Source organism: Canis aureus, chromosome 23 (genome assembly GCF_053574225.1).
Source record: "Canis aureus isolate CA01 chromosome 23, VMU_Caureus_v.1.0, whole genome shotgun sequence".
Classification (NCBI taxonomy): Eukaryota; Metazoa; Chordata; class Mammalia; order Carnivora; family Canidae; genus Canis; species Canis aureus.
Window position 1 is genome coordinate 22,811,378 of NC_135633.1, and position 23,517 is coordinate 22,834,894.

Consider the following 23,517-nt stretch of genomic DNA (forward strand, 5'->3'; position numbering starts at 1 on the left):
ATTAAAATTTATTATTTTTTAAAATATTTTATTTATTTATTCATAAGAGACACACAGAGAGAGAGGCAGAGACATAGGCAGAGGGAGAAGCAGGCTCCATTCCATGCAGGGAGCCTGATGTGGGACTCGATCCCAGGTCCCCAGGACCATACCCTGGGCCGAAGGCGGCGCTAAACAGCTGAGCGGCCCAGGCTGCCCACTAATTAAAATTTAAATAAAGACTTGAAACAAATAAAAAAGAAAAAATGCTTGAATGATATACATAACATTTAATCATTGACTAAGTGAGTCAATTTTGGAGAAATTATCCTAATGAGAAATGTGAAAAAAATGTTTGACATTTTTGTCCAGAACAGCTTTGTGCACATACACATACAAAATCTGATATTCAAATTATGCTTAATTAAGCATCGTTTCATTTTATGAAACAAAATTTTAAATCATCTATTAAAGTGATATTTAATAATATGTAAAACAAAAGGCTGCTGCTTTCCACAAGCTACTCTAAGCCTTAAAAACAAACAAACAAAAAATGTTTGCATGAGAAGGGAGCCATTGTGTAGAATTGCCAATACTGAGTATCACCCACCACGTCAAAGGAAACCCATAAAGTTTGAGAGAGAACATGCCTGTCTGTGATACAGGTTGTGGAAAGGGAGTAGTGGCCTGGGATCCAGCCTCAACTTTGTGTTTGTCATCTTCTTTGTCTACTGGCCGGTGTATTAATTTTGGAGGCACCAAGAAAAAGTGAAGGAAACAGATTCTAAAATGCATGGTATCCTCTGGCGCTTCAAAACGGTCTGGTGGAGAGGAAGTCAGTGGTATCTGAACATCATCCATCAATTTGAATTGATAAAAGGAACAGTGTTTTGCTGTTGTTGTTGTTCCCTGCCTCCACTGTTTAAGATGAAAGGGAAATTCTTCTATCTCATGTCTGCATCCTCTTTGAAACTCCCATGAGATCTACCTCTTTTAACTTGACTCATCTGCAAATCCTGACACATCCTAACACCTCTTTTCCCCTCCTGGTCATTCCTGTGATTTTTGTTATTATTTTCTTTTCTGCCTTCCATTTCTTAAGCACTTCAGCATTCAGATCAACTAAAAATTATATTTTAAAACCAGTGTAACTTTCATCATTGTTTTGGAACATCTGGCTCAGATGTCAGTCCTGTGGTGTCTTCCTCACTTGGGCATGTGGTTAATCACTTTCTGCAGCAGCACCTCCCTCTAATCTAGCACTCCATCCCCTGTATTGCCATTTAAGTTGTTCGTGTGCCTTCTTCTGGTTGTCTGTAAGCTCTTCCAAAGAAGATGGAGGGCCGGGGATCCCTGGGTGGTGCAGCGGTTTAGCGCCTGCCTTTGGCCCAGGGCACGATCCTGGAGACCAGGGATCGAATCCCATGCCGGGCTCCCGGTGCATGGAGCCTACTTCTCTCTCTCTCTCTGCCTGTGTCTCTGCCTCTCTCTCTCTCTCTCTCTCTGACTACCATAAATAAATAAATAAATAAATAAATAAATAAATAAATAAATAAATAAATAAATAAAATAAAAAAAGATGGAGGGCCTACATTTTGAGCATGTCACCAGGGCTTAATAAAAGGGAAGGGACACAGGGAGGCAGGAAACAGGAAAGAAGGTGCATATTGATATGGTGATATCGTCTAGGCTGGGAATTTGAGGCAGGAAACAGGAAACAGGGGAAGGACTTTGTCTTCTTCTATCAAATGATATCCTCTCAAGACAAAAAAAAAAAAAATCATGTAATATCCTTTTACTCCATTGTATATGAAAAGCTGTTATCTTAGGAAGTCAGGGATCGATGCTGATGAAAGAGGTGTGTGGGTTGAGAGGGAAATATTTTAAAAGGAGGTTAAAGCCTGGTGTTTGGTGGGGAAAAGGTAATTCTTAATTAGAATTTGGTAATTCTTACTTAAAATTACAAGAAAAGAAAAACAATCTGCATTGATTTAGTACAATGTATCAGGTACTCTGGAAGGGTGCCCTGTATGTGTTATCTTTGTATATAGGTCACCTGACTTATTCTCAAAATACTCAAAACAACTCACTCATACACATTTAACAACTTGGGAAAGTGAGAGATCAGCATTTCAAGTGACTTGCTAACTCACAGTGGCAAACCTGCAGTTTAAGAGAACAAGGAGCCTGAACAAAAGTGGTACAAGGAAGCCCATGGTAACAAATGGGTTGGAGGAATCAGTCAACCAGATGGGGAGGAAGGACAGTGAAAAACACAGGTCATCGAGGAGCTGGTTTCAAGAGTGACTAGGCCTTACAGGCTATGTGGCTGCCTGCATGGGAAAAGGGGACAAGGACTATTGACATGGAAGGTGAGGGAGAGGAGGGTAAATAGGTCTAAGAAACAACGATTTAAAAGGAGAATTAAATACCTACTTTAAAATTTGGACTTGGAAAAAAAAAAAGGAGGTTTCCCTGCCCTAGTTTTCCTGAATTAATAGAGAAGAATTGAATAAAACAGATCAAGTATTTCTCTGCCACAGTGAGGCTTTCTGGATAAAAGTCTGAGTCCTGCCAGGAGAGATATTTCATGACATGAGGAAAGGGGAGCATAAAATCCGTGCTGGAAATGAGCTGCATCTCAGAAAGGAAACCCATTTCAGCTCACCTGAACAGATTTCCCATCCTCCTGATGCAATTGGCTGGACTTCTATGCCAACTCCACTACTCCTCTATGAAGGTCCACCTACCCATTCAAGGTAGTCAGTCTCAGGCTGGTTTCCAGCTCACTACCTGGAAGCAGGGGCTGACTGGCCTTCTTATTTATTGTGACTTTAGAACTAGCCTTCTCCTTCTCTCAATTTTACCAGGCAGTCCTCTGGGATACACAGGCAAACCAGACTCAGAAGAATGTGTTGCCTCTAGGCCTGCAGGAATTGGGCCAAGAGCAGAGGATCCCAGGAGATGCTCTCTGGGGAACTATAAGTCAAATTCAGAGATAATATACAAGATGTGTATGTGTGTGTGTGTGTGTGGGTATACATATCTGTGTGAGCATGCTTTTATGTGCATTTGCTAGTGTGTAAATTCATGTAAATATGCATCTGAATGCATGTGTGTGTGCATGTGTGTAGATGTATATATACCATGTTCCTTCATGTAGAAATTTGTTTGCAAGTTTTTATGAACCTATAAGCATGTATATTTTCCCACGAATATATTTACCATCAAATGTGCATTAGTGTAGGTGGTGATATGACAGAGGTATGTCCTTGACTCATTAATCCAAGGAAAGAACCCTTGGATCTGGGTGAAAAGTGAAACTGAATATCCATTCACGTCCGTGTATGTGCATAAATGTCCTGCATGTCTCTTATAATCTTATATATTTGTATGATAGTATATGTCTGCTTAAAGATCCTTCTAAAATACTCTGATAATTGTCCTTTGTCCTAAACCTTATTGGTCCATGACATTCTTGTGTCCTAAGGGGATAGCAGAAATTGTCTTGTACTGAAACTGGCAAAGTATCATCTAAGTGGCCTGTTGAATTTGCACCTTGTACTCAGATCTGGGGGTTTTTCCTTAGGTTAGCAATTCAAGGACATACTTCTGCCACATTACTACCTACAGATCTGAAACTCCGACAACCTCAATTTTTCTTGTTCAGGTTATAAATTAAGCTTTATTTTTAATGAGAAAGAGAGTAGAAATAGAGGAGGGGAAGGCAGAGGGAGAGGAAGAATGAGAGAGGGATTCCTAAGCAGGCTCCACACCCCACACAGAGCTAGACTTGGGGCTCAGTCTCATGACCCTGTGATCATGATCTGAGCCGGTATCAAGAGTCAGGTGCTTAACTGAGCCACCCAGGGACCTTATAAATTAAGCTTTTATGCCTCCTCTGGACTTAATTCTGTCCCAGACTATGATATAGACAAAAAAAAAAAAAAAAGATATATTGGAAAGTTACTCTTAGATATACAAAAAACTTTCCCTGTTAAATGTATATAATAGAATTATTTTTTTAATTTTTCTTTCATTTTGTGACTTTATTTTTTTATAAATTTATTTTTTATTGGTGTTTAATTTGCCAACATATAGAATAACACCCAATGCTCATCCCGTCAAGTGTCCACCTCAGTGCCCGTCACCCAGTCACCCCCACCCCCGCCCACCTCCCCTTCCACCACCCCTAGATCTTTTCCCAGAGTTAGGAGTCTTTCATGTCCTGTCTCCCTTTTTGATATTTCCCACTCATTTTTCTCCTATAATAGAATTATTATATTTTAAAGAATGGTGGCAAACTCATTAGTTAATCCAAAAAATGTGAAGTGATGATTTTAGTCTCCACATAATCAGAGTAACTTATCACTAACAACATTATGTAATTAGAGTTCTACCAAATCAGTAGAGGAGAAAATATAAAAATCACTTTGAACATGCAAATATTTAAGTTAAAAAAATCATTCTTTTTTTTTAAATCATTCTTTTTAATATAAGAAAGTAGCCACTTTACATTCATAAGGATGTACATAAGTAGTATGAGCATAGACTTTATTTGATTTTAACATTAGAGTCAATTCACGATGTACAATCAATTGATCAAACTAAAATAGGTAAGCAGAACTTGCTTTAAGGTATGAAGGCTTAAAAAGAAGCGTGAACTCATTCCTCATTTTGAACTGCTGTAGTCCATTGCCAATGCCTCACTGTATCTTCCCCAGTGAAACCACCTTGAGGATGGCCCTGCGGATCTGCTGGGTCTTGATGCTATAGATAACGGGGTTCATCAGGGGTGGGAAGAGCACGGAGACGGTGCCCATGAGGATGTGCACTAAGGGCGAAGTGTGGTGTCCAAATCTGTGCACGATGGAAAGGCCTAGCACAGGCACATAGAAGCAAAGCACAGCCAGGATGTGCGAGACACAAGTATTGAGGGCTTTGAGCCTCTCCCCGGCAGAAGCGATGGCCAGCACAGTGCGGAGGATGACAGTGTAGGAGAGCAGGATGAAAAGGACATCTGAACCCATGGCCAGCATGATGATGCACAGCCCATAGAGTCTGTTGAAGCGTGTGTCGGAGCAGGCCAGGCGGATCATGTCCTGGTGAAGGCAGTAGGCATGAGACAGAGATCCTGGGCGACAATAGTCAAACTTCAACAGATGCAGTGAGGGCGCAGCTGTGATGGCGGCACTGCGCATACCCAGCACAGCCCCGGCCAGTGCCACGCGAGGACCTGTGAGCACAGATGCATAATGCAATGGGAACCGGATGGCCACCAGGCGGTCCAGGGCCATAGCAAAGAGCACAGCTGACTCCATGAAGTAGAAGGAGTGCAGGAAATGCTGCTGCAGAACACACGGCACCAGGCCCACCCTCCGGGCGTCAAACCACAGTACACCTAACACTGAGGGCAGCGTGGACATGCACAGGCCCAAGTCTGTCACAGCCAGGATGGCCAAGAAGTAGTACATGGGCTGCTGGAGAGAAGGTTCAGTTCGTACCAGATGCAAGATGGTAGCATTACCTATGAGGGCCACCAAGTATCCTACAAAAATGGGTAGTGAGATCCAGTGGTGAGCCCATTCCAGGCCTGGGAAACCTGTTAGCAGGAATGTAGAGAAGCTCATGTTGGCCCTTGGTAGGGTGGATATCCTCATTCTCAAGAAGTCTATTCACTCTAGGAAAAGGGGGTGGTGTTTTGAGAGTTACTAGGCCATTAAGCACTGAGCACTCCTGCTATCACCGGACCCCAATGCCCTGCTGGCTGGTCTGGTCTTTCTGTATACTGTGGACTCAGTGACCTCTTGATTAACCACTGCCCACAGAAGCAGCCTGTCATTTTCCTGCTTCCTCCCTTCTTTGTCTTATTCCCATCCATCCCTTTACTTACCTCATGACAGTAAGCCTCAACAAGGGTTTTTCTCTACTTTTGTTCTTAATCAGTTGTGAAAGATAGGGTTATTGTTGTTTTTTAATTTCTCTTAGAAAAAAATTGGGCAGCCCCGGTGGCTCAGCAGTTTCGCACCACCTTTGGCCTGGGGTGTGATCCTGGAGACCTGGGATCAAGTCCCACGTCAGGCTCCCTGCAGGGAGCCTGCTTCTCCCTCTGCCTTGGTCTCTGCCTCTCTCTCTCCCTCTCTGTGTGTGTGTGCCTCTCATGAATAAATAAAATCTTTTTAAAAAAATCTAGAGCTCAACCTTAACAGTGCTGAGATTCTCTGAAATTCTGTTACTCCCAAGTTGTCTTTTTTGTATGACTCAACCTTTCAAGTTTTTCCTGTAGAAGAAATTATATCCAATTTTTCTAAGCAAATCAAGAATGCCTGTAGAGAGTTTCCTCATCCAGTCTGCTCTCCTTATTGCCATTATGAGATCCTCCCCACATGTCCCTATGATCAGGAGAAGAGGTATCCTGCTTCTTTCCAAATCTAACCTCTCTCAAAGAACACATGACTCACTCTCCAGTATCTTATGCCTCAGGTATCTCAGATCCCTGGGAAGTCATGCTAATTCATCCTTAATACAGTCTACATCTTTAAAGCTGCTACCTTTACTCTTATTTCTGGAATTCTTTTCCGTCTTTCTTTTCTTTTCCTTCTTTTCTTTTCTTTTCTTTTCTTTTCTTTTCTTTCTTTCTTTCTTTCTTTCTTTCTTTCTTTCTTCCTTCCTTCCTTCCTTCCTTCCTTCCTTCCTTCCTTCCTTCCTTCCTTTCTTTCTTTCTTTCTTTCTTTCTTTCTTTCTTTCTTTCTTTCTTCTCTATGTTTTTAAAGTATCTCTCCCCAGAAATCAAGCTGGGGAACTGATTCAACTTTAATAAATCAGGGCTACTTATTAGAGCAGTATTTCCTGAATAGGTATTGCAAAAAAAAGTGTATCAATAAGTGTACCTTAAAATAGAAGCAATAAGGGCCAAGCCTATTCTTTACTCAAATTTATTAAGTTTATAAGGGCAATAAGGGCCAAGCCTATTCTTTACTCAAATTTATTAAGTTTATTTTTTAGTTTATTAAGAACTAAAGACAGGAGTACTGGAGAGGTGCTCACAACACAAGCCCTGCTATCCGAGATCTCAGTGTCTGATGTAATATTTGGTTCTTCATCCTTATCAGTAAAATAATGATACTATTTCCTAAGTAAAGAATTGATGTGTTTTAATTAGCATATGATATGTATAAAATTTAGCACCAACTCTGGATTATAATACACAAATATATTTGCTATTGCTACCAAACCAAACAATACTTTTCTTGTATTCTTCCCTTATGAGTTTTACTCTTTATCTCCTCCTGTTATGCAGAAAGAAATTCCATCTCCTCCTTAACATGAGAGTGTTTTAGATCTTGGCATAAGATGCCACATGCCCTTGAAAGATTAGGAATCTACTGACAGTGCAACAGGCTGAGGGAGTAACTGGGGGCAGGGATAAAAGGAGATCCTGAGGAATAGATCACAGCATTTACTGAAGGACAGACAGGATGAGGCTGAGGAATGGGGGAAGGTATAATGAGGGTCAGTTAGAGGAAGGAAAAGAGAAATGGCCTTAAAACAAATATGCTGAAAGGCAAGTTGCAGAGACCCATGGTTCAGGAAGCAGAGGGGGCTGGAAAACTGTGAAGAAGTGGACAAAGAAGGATGAGTTATGGGGAAAGCTAGTGAGAAACATGTTGAAGGACAGAAAAGGGCTGGATAGGTGTCAGGTATAAACGGGCTTGGTGACTTAGAAGAACCTGAGGAGCACAAGATGAGAGTGAAAGCATGTGAGACAGAGCAGGAATGGATGGAGGAGCTGGTGGCAAGGCTAAGGTCAGAGAGAGGCTGGCACCAGACAGGCATGGACGGACAACTAGGGAGAGGACAGAGTCAGAGGAGTAGTGAAGGGGAAAGCCAAGGGCTAAACTAATGGGAAGTTTAGAGACTGAGGGAGGATGGAGAGAGAAAGGGTGAAGCAGAGAAAGGGGTGGGTGCAGAGTGGCAAGTCTGGAGGGGGTGTTGAGAAGAAAGGAGAGTCTCCTTTGAGACAACATGAGAGAGAAGCTGAGCAGCACAGAGGATGGGGATAGGGGATATGGTCAGACTGAGGAGCCGATATGAGAAGCATGAAGAACAGAGGGGTGAGGAGGCACCCAGGGAATCTCCAACTGCTCTCTATTCAATCTCACTCTCTCAAGCCCACTGGCAGTGAAGAACCTATGGAGTCCTGTGGCCTTCTGGACACAGTTTCTTTAGGTACCACAGTGTGGTGGTGAAGAAAGTAGCTCTGAAATTAGGTCTGCATTCAAATCATACCTCCAACATTTATTAACTCTTTAATTATGCTAATTTTTTATAATCTCAATTTCCTTATCTGAAAAAGTAGGACAACTATTACCCTTTGTAGAACATAGAGCCATTTATAAGCGACTCTACGTGTGGTGCAGTTAGAGCCACACACTCAACAGATGCAGATTATTACCTGCAGTTTCCAACACTACTTTCTAATTGGAAGTTCTCCACAGCAATTATCTACCTTTTGAGAGCTATAGCTCTTCCCTTCATATCTGCAGCAAGCTCCAAGGGAAAGCCAATAAGTCATCTGACAAAAGCAAAGAGTGAGAAGCTCAGAGTTGGGACTCAGAGCTCTTAAGCAGTTTTTGGACAACCAGCCACATGACTGGTGAAGTGAGTGAATCTTAACCTTTTTCTGCAATAGAAGATTTTCATGGGTTCCCTGCCTTCTTTCCAGGGAAACTATTGGATTTAAAGGGACTATGGAAAGAAGTGTTCTGAAGTGCTAGAAGCCATATCCGTTGAGGGACTGGAGTTGTTGAGGTTATGATCCATTCCTGCCATACCCTGTTTTACTCCAGTCCAATTCTCAGCCCAGTGCTAGGGGAGGTCACCAAGAGGACATGACCACAGGTTGACCCATAAGAAAGACCCAGGGAATCTGAGGCTTTTGACTCTTCACCTCTGTCCTTGAAATATACCTTCTACCTGCCTTCCTCATCCTCAGACACAGCCTTAGGAGAATAAGGTATGTTGAGCCCATCTGGAGGGTATACATGACTGAACCCACTCAAGATTCTGGTGGTAGGTGCAGAGAGCTACTTTTACTGTGGTGCCCAAGACATGCCATTGTAAGTAACTTCCTTTGTTTATTAAACCTGCCATCTACCAATCTGGAGTGGCCTGCCTCTTTCTTCAATCTCTCCCTGCCCTCCATCTGCCAGGGCCAGCTTCAGATTTTACTCAGGAAGCTGCCATGTTTGCAAATGAACACCTAGTGACAAATTCTGGTCTCTCTTTCCAACCCAAAAGATCATGGGGAAATAAGATACCATAGACTGGCCATAAACCTGGAAGCTGCACTATCCCATCACCCTACCTATAGGCCTTCTAGATAGGAGGTACCAGAGACGTCACTGGGTTGGCTATATCTAGGCACCTTCAACAACTTACTGGTCCCTTGTTGTCTATGGCTTCTTTCTCCAATCCTGCAATACTTCTCACTTCCTGTCCCAGCCTCTTCTGACTAAATCAGGATGCAGGTCTGCATCTGCTGCAATGGCAATTATATGGCTCTCTGTTCTCCCCCCCTTGGGTCTTGGGCCCTCAGAGGAAACTCCTTCAGGTAAATGTAGACCTTCATACACCAAAGAGGGATCAGTAGCTTCCCAGAACTTGGTCATTGGGCACCCCATTTATCTTCCATGGAAATGTAGTGACCTTTAAGTACTGTCATGAGATACTTTGCAAATCAGATGGTTCTTCGTTCTCTTCTCCCACTAGTTGCTATTGTTACAAGAAAATTTATTGGTAAACCCTCAGTCCTCTTTTCTGTGATCCCCTTTTCCCCAGTCCAGCCTCCTTTTGAGACTCTCTTTCCTATCATATAGTTACCATGCTCATTCATTCAGCAAATATATAGACACCACAAGCTTTGGAACATATACTTGGGTGCAAATATCAATAAAACACAATCTTTGCTTTTGAGAAAATCATTGTTTTTTGCAGGAGACAGATCTGAAAAGGACGGATTCTTCCCAACAGAGTAAAAAACCAAAAAGATTTCACAGGAAATGTAAAGATTTAACAAGAATTCTTTATTAATGGCTGCTCCCTCACTGGGTCCAACATTCCAGATAGGGAGAGAAATACCCAAAGGCTTAGAGTTGTCCCAAAATAAGACATTATAGAATTATGTGAATTTCAATTACCTGGAAGACAAGTTTCAATGACATGAAAATATGTATTTTACAAACACAATGCCAGATTTGAAGGCTTAGGGAAGCGTGAAGATATTAAATAACATGACATGTTTGTAAAGAGTTTTGTATGTGGGAGTATAGAAATGGTGCTGGTAAATGGGCCACACACTTTACACCAAATATTATCATTAGCATGAACAAATCTTTGTTTTGTTGGTTTGTTCTTGTTTTTTACTGAAGAGGAGAACATGGTAGCTGAAAACATACACACTGCATGAGTATAGAAGTTCTATGAACTTAATACTAAAGGAGTTCACTTCCGTAGCATAGATGTTAAGGAGAAGCTAAGTAATAATGTTTTTTAACTTGAACTTCCTTCAGCAAAGCAGGATCTTGTTCTTAAGAGATTGATCCAGTTTAGAGAGGATGTCCAGCACCACTGTAGTTGCTGAAAGTAGCTCTGTGACCAAACAGAAAAATACAAATCCTCATCCTCACAGAGTTCACATTCTAGAATCTTTATATTTCCTTTATAATTATTTCATTAGGATAGATTTCTAGAAGAGGTGCTTCTGAGACACAGGGTATGAGTATGTTTAAGCCTTTCAATGCATCTCACTTTCTATAAAAGGCAAATCAAGTTATACTCTCATACCAGTGTGGGAAAATCCCTCTTTTACTTCATGCTTATTAACTTTTAATATTTGTTTATTAATGATCTTAAAAATTTTAGTTTTCATTTTAATTTTGAATAAAGTGGAAGTTTCTAAATATGTTATTATTTGTATGGATTTCCTCATTTTGAAGAGAAAGAAATTTAAATGTTAGTGGCTTCTCTGTTAATAAGTGGCACAAATAGGACTCAGACTTGAATCTATATCCAAATTCTGTGTTCTCAGTCAGTATACCTTCCATCCATTATGGGAAAACCATTGTGAATCTCACAGCTGCTTTCAGTGGTGTGGTCTGCTATGTAGACTTCCATTAAAGCTTAGAATGGAACCTATGTTTAAGGGGTGTCTGGCTTCAGGACAAAAAGACTCTAGTGCTCCTTCAGGCTTCCCAAGCCTAAAGCACTGGGATTCCAATGGCCCTCTACACATGGACACACATAAGCATGCATGCACACCCACATGCATGATAGCACACAAACACAGAGCATTTTATGTTGAGTTTTAGAGTTTGGTTCTTTTTAAAATTTCACTTTGTACTTTTGTTTGTATGTAAGTAGGAGATATTTTAATTATAAAACATAAAGAATGATATAATAACCACTTGAGTAAATGTACATCTGTGAGCTTACCTGATTTTAACAAATCTTAACAATTTGCTTATTTGCCTTAAATTTTTTTCCTAGATAGAATTAAAACTTTCCATGTAACATGGCTCACTTGATTTGTTCCTTTCCTTAAAGCTATTTTCCAGAGTTTATCAATCTCAACATAGTTTTTAATGCTTTTCCTGTGTGTGTATGTATGTATGATATACATTCGGTATTATCAGACTTTTTTCCAATGTTGCTAGCTTTATTGGTGAAATATGATATCTTTTTGTTATTTATTTTATTTTCCAAATTCCTTATGAAGATATACAGATGTTTTCAGATTTTTATTGGCATATTTGGCCTTTTTTTTGTAGGTGCATTGCCTATTCATATCTTTGCTTAATTTCTTATTGGATTCTCTTTTTAATTTTTTACTGATTTATAGAGGTTCTTTATATATTCTGAACATTAAACATCAGTTACTCATATAGACATATATTGCAGATTTAATCTCTTAGTGTGGTTTGTGTTGTCTTTTTGTTTTGGGTGTGTTCTGATTTACTGTATTTTAATTGTCTATTCTCTCATATTTCCTTTTTTTTAAATTTTTTTAAATTTATTTATGATAGTCACAGAGAGAGAGAGAGAGACAGAGGCAGAGACACAGGCAGAGGGAGAAGCAGGCTCCTCGCACCGGGAGCCCGACGTGGGATTCGATCCCAGGTCTTCGGGATCGTGCCCTGGGCCAAAGGCAGGCGCTAAACCGCTGTGCCACCCAGGGATCCCTCATATTTCCTTTTAAACATTTTCAAGTTTTCCTTTTAACGTTTATATCTTTAATTGAATACATTTTATGTGTACTATTAGGTAAGGATCAAATTTTCTCTTCCACACGGGGAATAAATTTGGCTAGTACTGTTCAGTGAATAATCCAACCTTTCCCAACAGTCTTTAATATTACCTTTTTCAAGAGCCATTATACCAAGGGATCTTTGGTATGCTGTTAAAACCATTTCTCCTCCCACTTTGACCAGGCAAACAGAAAAAAGAAGCCAAAATTTAAATCAGAAACCCATTTTACAGGTATTAACCATCTTCATGCCACCCAAAGGAATTCTCTCAGGCTAAGTATAAACTAAAAGATATTTAAATAAAATTAATAAAAAAAGAAATGAAGAGATGGCAGACGCTGGAATATAAAGGCAAGAGAAGTTGCCTTTTGTGGAAGTAAGGGTATGATTACTCTGGCCCCAGGAACTGTTAGACTCCTAAGTCCATGGAAAAAAAAAAAAAGAGAATTGAGTTTATCAAACAGACTCAGCAAGGTTTCTGTTCAGCCCAGATCATGGAGGAGAGGTGGTGGACTATATACAAGGTTTCCCATGCCCCAGAGCTGTGAAGAATAACTCTCAGGAAGCATTCTGGGACCTAGTAACCTGTGGCAGAGGACGCTGGAAGGGCCAGAGGGCCTGAGTGAAGCAGAACTAGGAAAATGATGAGGAACGTCCTTTGATGGATGGCATCACAAGGGGGTCCTCTTGGGCTTCCTGAGTGTAAAGAGAAAAAGTTTCCCTAGAAGAGTTCTCTTTCTTTGCTTTGAATTTCAATTTATGCCAAAATTGATAGTATGTATTCATTGAGCATCTATTCTCTGCCAGTCATTGTATTTATAGAGATGTACTGGTTAACAAGACATGGCTAATTCCTGCAAGGAGCCTGTTTAGTAATCCTTTCTGGAAGACAAAAAGAAAAAAGAAAGAAAGAAAACAAAAAAAGAAACTAAACTGAGACATGAAGCAGTACATTACTATGTGACAAATGTTACACTAGGAAATGCATTTCATTCAGTCAATGGTGTGAACAATCTTCTCTGCCAGTTTTAGGTCCACAGCCTCCTGAGCAAAGGGATTATGATTTACAAATATTTGTGGTATTTTCCTTTGTTGCAACTTTGTCACATTTCATATCATTGTGCAATATATCTCACAACTGAAATACCTAGAAACAAACACTGACTTCTGCTTACTGTCAGTAAGTCCACAGGAAAGGTAAAATCAGAGATGAGAAGAAGAGAAGAGTCAAGGTTGGGGTCAAGGGCTTCTACTAAATGAGTAGGACCAGAAGTGAGCACATCCACAGAAAGATTTAGAGGTGTTCTAATGGGATCATCCATTAGGAAAAAGTGACAAGTTCTGATTCTTCCAATGTGATTAAAGAGTCCAAAGGATATAGCTTAACCAGGATAGAAACTGAGGAGGACTTGACCAGGGCGAGAAGAGGGAAGCAATGCCAAGGAGCCATGGGATAAGGTACATTTGCTGAGGTGAATTTATCTCTTCTCTGCCAGGTTCTGTTCTGGGTGCTTTTTTGTTTACTATTCTCTTTTCATTTTTGTTCAATTTCACTTTAGTTTTGATATTCGTACACTGATGATGAACTTCAACAAAGTCTTCGTCTGGGCAGTTTTTGGTGCTACCAAAACAACTAGGTCTCATATATAGGAGGCGGCATTATAATTTAAGCAAGAGCATATCAGCATTCTTAAGCCATGACTCAGGAAAAGAAATTCATCCATATTTTATGTAGGGCAATGGAAAAGAATCCCAGGGAAAATGTGGGGTAAAGTAGGTTCTCAATGCTATTGATCTTTGGCCTGATTTGGGACCTCCTCCTGGGTACCCAGTGGAATTTTTAGCCCCAGGACTCAGCACTGACCTTCCTAAGACCCAGGAGCTTGCTGATAACATGACGGATCTCCTTGGTCTTAATACTATATATGATTGGATTAAGCATGGGTGGTACAAAGAGATAGACATTGGCCATAAGAAGGTGGACAGCAAGTGGTACATGCTTCCCAAAGCGGTGTACCAGAGACAGCCCTACCATGGGTACAAAGAATATCAGCACAGCACAGAGGTGTGAGGTACATGTTTGGAAGGCTCGGAGTTGCTCCTCTTGGGAGGCCAGTCTTGCCACAGTGCGCAGGATGACCCCATAGGACAGTGCGATGAGCACCAGGTCCAGCATCATAGTGAATACCACCACCGCCAGTCCATACAGGTTGTTGAAGGAGGTGTCTGTGCAGGCCAGGTGTATCACTTCCTGGTGTAGGCAGAAGGAATGGGAGAGGACTCGAGGCCCACAGTAGGGAAAAGTCTTCAGGAGGACGACAAGAGGAACTAGGGCCACAGGTCCCCGGAAGATGACAGCCAGGCCTGCCCTTACCACTCGCTGGCTAGTGATAATGACCGAGTACCTAAGGGGGTGGCAGATGGCCAAACAGCGGTCAAAGGACATTATAAGGAGCACTGAAGACTCCATGAAGGAAAATGAGTGGATACAGAACATCTGGATTTGGCAAGCTGAAAAGTAGATACCACGAGATTTGAACCAAAAGATTCCCATAGTAGTGGGCAAAGTTGACACTGACAGTCCCAGGTCAGTGAAGGCCAGAAAGGAGAGTAGATAGTACATGGGTGTGTGTAGACGATGGTTGGTCTTGATAATTATCAGAATGAAACAATTGCCTGAGATGGCCACAAGGTACATAAGGAAAAAGGGGATGAAGATCCAGTGTTCGATGGTTTCTAATCCAGGAAAGCCAGTGAGGTACAACATGGGGCTAAACTGAGTGATATTGGACAAGAGCATGAATTGAGGACTGAGGGGATATTGGGCTGGCATTTCTCAGGGATGGAGCTGAAAATAAATGAATATTTCTAGTTAATTCTTCAGTCTCTCTAACAGTCACACCAGCATAAACAGAATCATGATAGTCATCATCTTTGGTACCATCTAATTCAGGATCAATTCTACCACCCTATTAGCTGTTCAGAACTGTCTTTGATAGCACCATCCTCATCGAATTTTCTTCAGTATTTCTATAAATTCTATTCCTTCTCAGTCTCCTTTGCTGGCTTCTCTTCACTGCTCATCCTTAAAATAAAGCCATTCCCATTCTGGGCAATTTTCTGGCCATAGTCTATTGTTTCTCCTGGCAATATCATTACTCTCATGACTTTATTTACCATCCATACATTGATAAATATCAAATGTATATAACTCCATGATTTCTCTTTTTTTCTAGGCACATTGATCTAGCAGCATCCTAGGCATCTGCATGTAGTTGTTTCAAAACGTCAAAAATTCAGTTTAGAGTCACTCCCTCCAGTAGGATTTCCTTTTATTTTGTTTTCATTAACTCAGTATAGGAAATTTTAACTTCAGAAATAAGTTGAGGAAAAGACATATATTTGAGAGATATTAGTAAATAGGCTGGACGAAACCTAAGAAGTGACTGTAGAGAGAAGTTTCTAGTATTGAGCCCTAGGCAAATTTGAAATTTAGAAGTCGAGAAGAGAGACTCCATAAAATAGTTTGAGGGAAAAAATGCCCATTGGATAGGGGAAAAAAATAGGAAAGTCTGGTTTTGTGTGTAAGTTTCATGAGGAATTAATCAATTATATATATAATGTTGCTGAGGGGTCAAGGTAATAAGGACTGAGAAGTGACCAGAAAATTTAGCAATGAGGAAATCCTGGATAAGGATGAAAGAGAAGTTTCATGGAATGGTTGGGAATAAAATATGATTCTAGTGTGTTCAGATGTAGGATTCCAGGCAGTGATGTGGCCCATTGGATGTTCATAAATTCAGAGTGGAACCAGTCATCGTTCTGGTGTGTTTTTAATTACTACACTTCTGTGCTCAAATGCAGAAGAGAAGTATGTAGAGAGTTACATTTACTCAGATTGAAGTTAGAGTAGGCTAGTAGGACTACAGTTAAAGGTGTATGCTTAGGAGTGATTATGAAGCTGTACTGTGGAGAAAAAACTGCATAAAAATAAAAGTGAAAGCGTGGAGTGAGAGACAGTGAGAAGGACCAGGGTTCTAGAGTATGGGATGGGCTCGAGTTGCTGATTTAAGGTAAAGGACACAATCCTTGTTGAGAGGAGGTCAAGGGGCTGAGAGTGTGGCTGCTGATTGGATCAAAGGAGGGAATATTGGAATTTTAAGGATTTTTGTCTAGATCAGTGGAAAGAGCAAAGGAAGTTAATGCTAAAATATGAAGTGAATAAAATATGACTGGAAAGGTGACTGTGGAGGCAACAAGGAAAGGGTAGCAGCAGTGATAATACATACTGCCATGCACTGGAAAGAATGAGGCAAGAGATGGTAGGAAGGAAGAAGGTTCAGGAAGACTGGTGCCAGCCATTCATCACTTTGACAAGGGGGATGAAAGAACTACCCATATGTATCTTCTCCATTTCTTCATCCCTCAGTTCACTACTCAACCAACCACCCAATGACTTTTTTTTTTTAATTTAGTGAAAGCAATGGTCTTTTTTTTTTTTTTTTAAGATTTATTTATTTATTTGAGGCAGAGAGAGAGCACGTGTAAGCATGAGCACACAGTGGAGGGAGAGTGGTAGGAGAGGGAGGGAGAAACTTTAGCAGACTCCACAATAGCAACTTTAGCAGACTCCAAACCTGACACACAAGGCTTGATCTCACAACTCTGAGATTGTCACCTGAGCCAAAACTAAGGGTCTGGAAGCTTAACTAACTGTGCCAGCCAGGCGACCCCAGCACTGCTCCTTAAATTCACCAGTGACCTCTAGGGATGAAATTCAATGGAGACTCTTAGTCAACACCTGATCTCTGTAGCAATGTCTTCCTTTTTAAAGCTCTCTCTTGGAATTCTTGATGCCAATATCTGATGGTTCTCTTCTAATTTTTATGACAGCTCCTAGTTAGTCCCTTCCATCCATTGCTCAAATATTCATGTGTTCATGTTACTCAATCTCTTGACATTGAACACTTTCTCATTCATTATATAATCTATTATTATTTTACTTACAGACTGATAACCCTAAATATTTATCTCCAGCCCAGACAACTCTGTTATGCATCAGGCCTACATTTCCACCTTCCTGATAGTCTCCAAGTGGATGCCAATTAAATCCAACACATCTAATTTTGAGCCCATTATCTACCCTCTCCACACCTGATTCCCCTCCTATTTATGCATTTTTAAAAATAACATTTGCCACTTTCTAATCATCCAAGACAACTTTTTGGAACATACACTTCAATTGACTCTTTCCTTCTTCCTTGATCTATTTTGTAACTGAACTAAACATTTTTTACTTCCTAAATATCCCTTCGATCTATTGTCTCCACTCCTGTGCTGTCATAGTTCCTAGTTTTTCCACACCTGCTTAACTGACCTCTCTGTCACTTAACTTGCCTGCCCAACCCTCCCTCCCCTTGATCCATTCCCTGCTGCAGTCCTGGGGGTTGTCCAGTGTCCAGAGAATGCTAACTGCCTGAGTCACTAGGCTGTTCCCAGTCCTTCACAGCCCCTTTTCACCAGAATGCAGTTCAGACTTGTGAAGAACTATGGGGAGAGCTCCAATTGATTGAGCTCATGCATGATTCATACACTGGGGAAACTTATAATCATCATGTATATTTCTCATGACCATGAAGCATTCCATCCTCACTACACAGAAGGAAACTACAGAAAAGGTAAATAACTTTGCCCAAGCTTCCCAGTGAGCTAAAAATATCAGAGACAGGAGCTGAGCCCATGTCTGCCCAATTCCCAAGTGTGTGCTCTGAATATGCTCACATTCTGTCTATAGCCAGGCCCTTTTGGCTTTGGTATCTTTCTCAACTCAACTTTTCTCTCTTGCAGACGGCAAATCCATATAACTCTTTTTACAATTCCCTATATGCACTTTTCTTGTTTTTATTATTTACTATTGCTTCATATCTTGCTTTCCTGAAAACAAAATCTTGATTTTCTGACCAGTGAACATTGACCAATCCTTTAAAACAGCAGAAATTTCATTTTCTCTGACAGATCTCTTCTGACTTTCTTGTATAGAGTTAGGTGGATCTTTCTTGGTACTCACATAATACCTTTGCTGCAGCACTGTTAAAGTGTAAATCACACACATACATCCTTTATATTATACACACATATTCTTATTTATACTTACAAGTAGCACCTACTTATATGTTAAATATATACAATTACAAATATGTATAATATAAATAAATAAGTATATTTACCTAAATATACTTTATATAGTATGTATTCTTCATATACATATACTCTTTATGTATAAGTATGTTATACATATTTATGCTTATATATTCATACATTTCTCACATACACTGCATATGATACATATTATTTGTAGCATATATGCTCCTTATATGTATGTTGTTTGTGTATTTACAATTTAAGATGTTGACTCATTGTCTTGTACAGGTAGGAGTCAGACTCTCTAAGAAATATGCTGGGAACCCAGAATAAGGTCTAAGGCATGGTAGGCACCACTAAATGCTTTTGCATGAAAAACAATGAATGAGTGAATGAATTAAGTGCTCAACTCTTGTCCTGATTAGTTGTATCTGGAGTTTGGTATTGAGACCTGTATTCACTGACTTTGGAATAATAAGGATGGGAAGAGGGATCTCGGGGAAAGGGAAAGTCTATAAAGAAACAATGACAGGGCTGGGGTTATTTTTCCTGGAAAGGAAGTTCTAGGGAGTTTCTCTGGAAATGAGATAATTATCCATGTTAAGGGAGCAACGGGTGTTTTTTCTTAAAAACAAACAAATTCCCACCCTCCTAAAGTGGCTCCCATTCTCCTCTTGACCCTAAACCAGACAGCCAACCCCACCTCCAATCCCCAGCACAGCCTAGCACAGCCTACTCAAAAGAACTGGCAGGACAGAACCAGAGGAAACAGGTAAGACTCTCTTGGCTTCTGTCCCAGCTCCCTGCAGCCAGGTGGAGAGGTGGCTACTTGCTTTCCCTGAGACCATACCCGATCCTCTTCCAGGATAAGGAGAAACTGGAGCCCAAACTTTGATCCGCCATTGGAGTGGGCCAAATCTTTCCATCTGGGATAAGTGCTCAGAGGCCCAAGGCCTCTACCCAGTCTGGCCTTGGCCTCCAGCCTCCATCCCTTTGCTAGGGAGGAGGAGATCTACTTTGTCTTATGTGGAAGGGGTAACATCAGACCCCCTCTGGAGGTTGAGGCCCCACTAACCCCAAAGCAGAATAATGTCTCTGATAAAGGTTTTGAAGTGACTAAGGTTTTAAAAGCCCAAAACAAACAAACAAACAAACAAACAAACAAACCAGGAAGTCCAATTGTCCGCACATAGTCATGACTAATGACAATGTAACCGCAGTATTCATAGCAGAGATATGCAGAGCCCGGAAGAGGAAATTCCTGAGAAGAAGTTTTTCACTATGCAATGAACGAATAGATCTCTGCCCTACCTTTGTATTTTAAATATTTTTTTTTTGTTTCAGGATGCCTGGGTGGCTCAGCGGTTAAGCATCTGCCTTTGACTCAGGTTGTGATCCTGGAGTGCCAGGATCGAGTTCCACATCAGGCTTCCTGCATGGAGCCTGCTTCTCCCTCTGCCTGGGTCTCTGCCTCTCTCTCTGGTATCTCTCATGAATAAATAAATAATTAAAAAATATTTTTGTTTCAATTTAATATTTTCTATTTAAAGAAATGAATTAGTGGTAAAGGCTATTGTTTCTTATGAGAAGGAAAATACACAGAAGAACTTGGAACTTCTTTTTGAAGATGCCTCATTTTGAACCAGACAGCATTTCCACAATGGTCAAACTCATATGCAAACATGCCTCTTGTGACCAGGGTATAAGAGGATTTTGGAAGGGGGAAGGCATATCCTAGATACTGGGGAAGCCACAGGGATGTCTGTGTTAATAGGAGATCCTAGGGGCAGGATCTCCCCTGCCATGTTCACTGGTCTGACACACAAAATGCACTTAATATCTGAGTTGAATAAATGAATGGTGCTTGGTTGATAAGAAGACAAAGGAAGGCTGTGTGTACCAGATAGCGCTACAGGGAGGAGTCTATGGAGACCAGAGGGTTTATGATATCCGTATTTCCAGACATCATCCAAGAAAAGCCTGACCTGAGCATATTGAGACTGGACCAAGGAGCCAGGCAACCCTTTCTCCTGGCCTCAGCAACAGAATATTGTAGATGGTATCTCCTCTTCTTTAGGGACAGAAGTCCCTGTTCCTTTCTCTGGCTCTGGTTCTTTATAAAGACTTTAGGAGTGTCAGAAGTGGGAGAGTTTCTGTGGGACCATGGAGTCCAAGACTTCTTTTTGCAAATGGAAAACACTAAGTAAGGCCCAGTGTGGGGAACATACTGGCCTCAGATCATTCAAGCATTTAGTAGAGGAGCCTGAATTAGACCTTAGACCACCCTTTACCAGGGTAACTGCTTCCCGGGACAACTGTACATCCCCTTCTCCCTGCATTCTTTCTCCTCATAAGATATCCCTAATCCCCAGACCGGAAACCCTGACACAGGACAGCAATAGAGGCTTACCAGAAGCTGCTAATGTTTTTTTAAAAATGAAGCTCAGGTGATCTGTACTGGAAAAGGAATCAAGTAGGCAGGAGGGCACCAGAATCAGTGAGAGGCATCAGGCTGTGCTGCCAGGGAAGGTTTTATTCTCCTTTTTCCTCTGTGCATGTGAAGCACTATAGCACCAGCTGGGAGAAGCTGAGGACAAACAAAGAGTCCCCAGGGCTGGCAACACTGTGGGCAGAAGCTGTCATTACTCCCTCCCCTCTGCATCCCTCTCTCCTTCCATGAGTTCACCTAAGGCTGAAGAACCCTGACTTTATAGGATTTAATCTCCAGGCTTCAGCTGTTGACAGATCTCTGCTGTAGGAAAAGTGGCTCAGCTTCATCCCATTTTCATGCTACCTCATTCTCTCCCTCCCTTTGTTCATTAGAATGGACCCACAGTTTGTCAGAGAGGCAGGAAGTGGTATATGAAGATTATCCACACAGCTTCCACATCGGCTCACATTGCTCATCTTCCTGGAAGTACCATCACCATCACCGTCCCAATGTCCTCTCACTTCTGCACTAGTTTTCAGGCCTATGTATCTGTTTCCTTTTATGAGATTATTCATTCACCCATGGTCTCTGCCAGTCACTGCACCTTTGAACCTAGAGATCAACTAGATGAGAACTTTCCATATACACTTCCAACCCAAATACATGTTCTAGCCAGTTTCTCACTTTCCCAAGGCTTTCCACTCAACTCTCAATGTGTGGACACTATTCAACAAACTCTAAAACAAGTAGTCCTTCCCCAACATTTCCTCTCCTCTTGCCTTTTCCCCCCTTCTGGTAGCAAACACCACCATCTTTCAGAAAAATCAGTGTGTATTTCTTCCTCAGTTTATGTTACAAAGCTTAAATTGATTGATATGATCAGGTCATATGCACACTTCCTTTCCCTTTAAACACACACACACACACACACACAAATAGAGACTTGGAGATTGCCATGAACAAAATGTTACATTATAATAATATAATCGTAAGCAGGAGATGGTTGATCAGAGTTGTGTGAGGGTGAACCTCCAAAATGAGGCATAGAGATCCAAAGGGAGGACAGAGGCCCATGAAGTTTATGACATGACAATGTAATCAGAACACACCCATATAAAAGATGGCACCACATTAAATCAGGTAAATAACTAGTGGTTATGGACAGACTGTATGCAGGCAACGTTACAGTGATAGGACAGGATGCAGAGAGCAGGTCATCTTTCAAAACTGTGGTTGATCCAGACAGTTCTGGCTCAAGCAACAAAGGGATAGAGTGGAAAACCCTCATTCAGGTTTGAAGAGAGGAAATCCTTACTGGAAAAATCTGAGAATATTCTGTCTTTATTAAAAACATAATTTTGGCCCTGTCCTAGAGGGAGCCTAGTTAGGGAACAATGCTGCTGTTACTATCATCAATAACAACTATTGCTATTATTTGAGGGCATCTATCACATATGAGAAAATACAATTATCATATAGGCAACCAAAGAAATGGACATAGCAATTACGTAAATTTGGGTGGGTTGAAACCAGCCCACCTGGAAGACACAAGGAATTGTTCAAATTGAGCTAGGAAGACTAAGAATTAATCATGAGATGGGACAGTATAGAAAGGGATTTCCAGGAAGAAGGAGTAGTATAATGTAGGGCATGGATGTAAAGAAATTTTTCTGAGAACTACAGAAATCTCCAATATGCAACTATAAAATTTAAGAAAGATAATACCTTGGAATGAAAGAGTAGATGTAGGTAGAGATAAGACTCTGAAAGAATGTATACGTATTGATGATTGAGTTTGAAAGGGCAAGGAATGACCTTATATTTTTTATAAAATATATTGTTAGCAAGACATATAAAATATTTAAAATCTGCACTAAAAAACATGGAGCTAGGTGAGATTTTTAACTCCTAGCTTTTCACATGGCTAAATAATACTATGTAATGGATAACCTGCCATTTATGTAGAGACTTGCAATACTTGCTTTATATTTTTTTAACTACCATCTGTGTAATAGCTCCCCTTTGCTTCTCTGAATTTTATAATAATTTAAGGACTAGTGCCCAAGAAATTCTTATTTTACAAAATACAAAGTGTTCTTAGTTTTTTTTTTCTAATTCCCCTAAATGATCTTTAAATTTATTTTATCATATCACAAAATAACCCTTTTTTTTTAAAGTAAGCTCTATACTCAACGTAGGGCTTGAACTCATGACCCTGAGATCAAGGTTCTTATGCTCCATGGACTGAGCCAGCCAGGCACTCCCAAAATAATCTTTTTGAATGAAGATTGATTACATTAAACATTCTTATTCATTTTCATTTGTTATGCATCTATTAAGTGTCTGCTCTGAAAAACCCTGAGTAGGGAGACATGACATACTATTGCCTTTATGAAGCTCATATTTGGTAAAAAAAAGAAAAGAAAAGAAAAATAAAGAAAAAAAGACTGTCAAACAGAGTTTACCAAACAGTATAACTAGTCCAGGCTAGGAGAGTAGAATTTGTTTCTAAAGGCTGGTGGGAGAGAATGACAAAGGAATAGTCCTTGGGTGCATCTCTGTCTCATTGGGTAATGATGGTGTGTGTGTGGGGGGGGTGTGTGCAAAATTTGCCATCCCAAAATGTGTCTCTTTGGCATGTGGATTATTTTAGGCTGATTA

General features: G+C 40.6%; 2 protein-coding genes across 2 annotated transcripts; both read right to left on the bottom strand.

Annotated features, from left to right (window-relative positions):
• Nucleotides 1-4,685: 4,685 nt before the first annotated feature.
• On the bottom strand, nucleotides 4,686-5,639 carry LOC144295375 (olfactory receptor 51L1-like). Its single transcript, XM_077867765.1, has one exon. It carries the CDS (start codon nucleotides 5,637-5,639, stop codon nucleotides 4,686-4,688), a length of 954 nt encoding a protein of 317 aa, XP_077723891.1.
• An 8,485-nt stretch (nucleotides 5,640-14,124) lies between these two features.
• Nucleotides 14,125-15,117, bottom strand: LOC144295376 (olfactory receptor 51M1-like). The gene has a single exon (XM_077867766.1). It carries the CDS (start codon nucleotides 15,115-15,117, stop codon nucleotides 14,125-14,127), a length of 993 nt encoding a protein of 330 aa, XP_077723892.1.
• Between the last annotated feature and the right edge of the window lie 8,400 nt (nucleotides 15,118-23,517).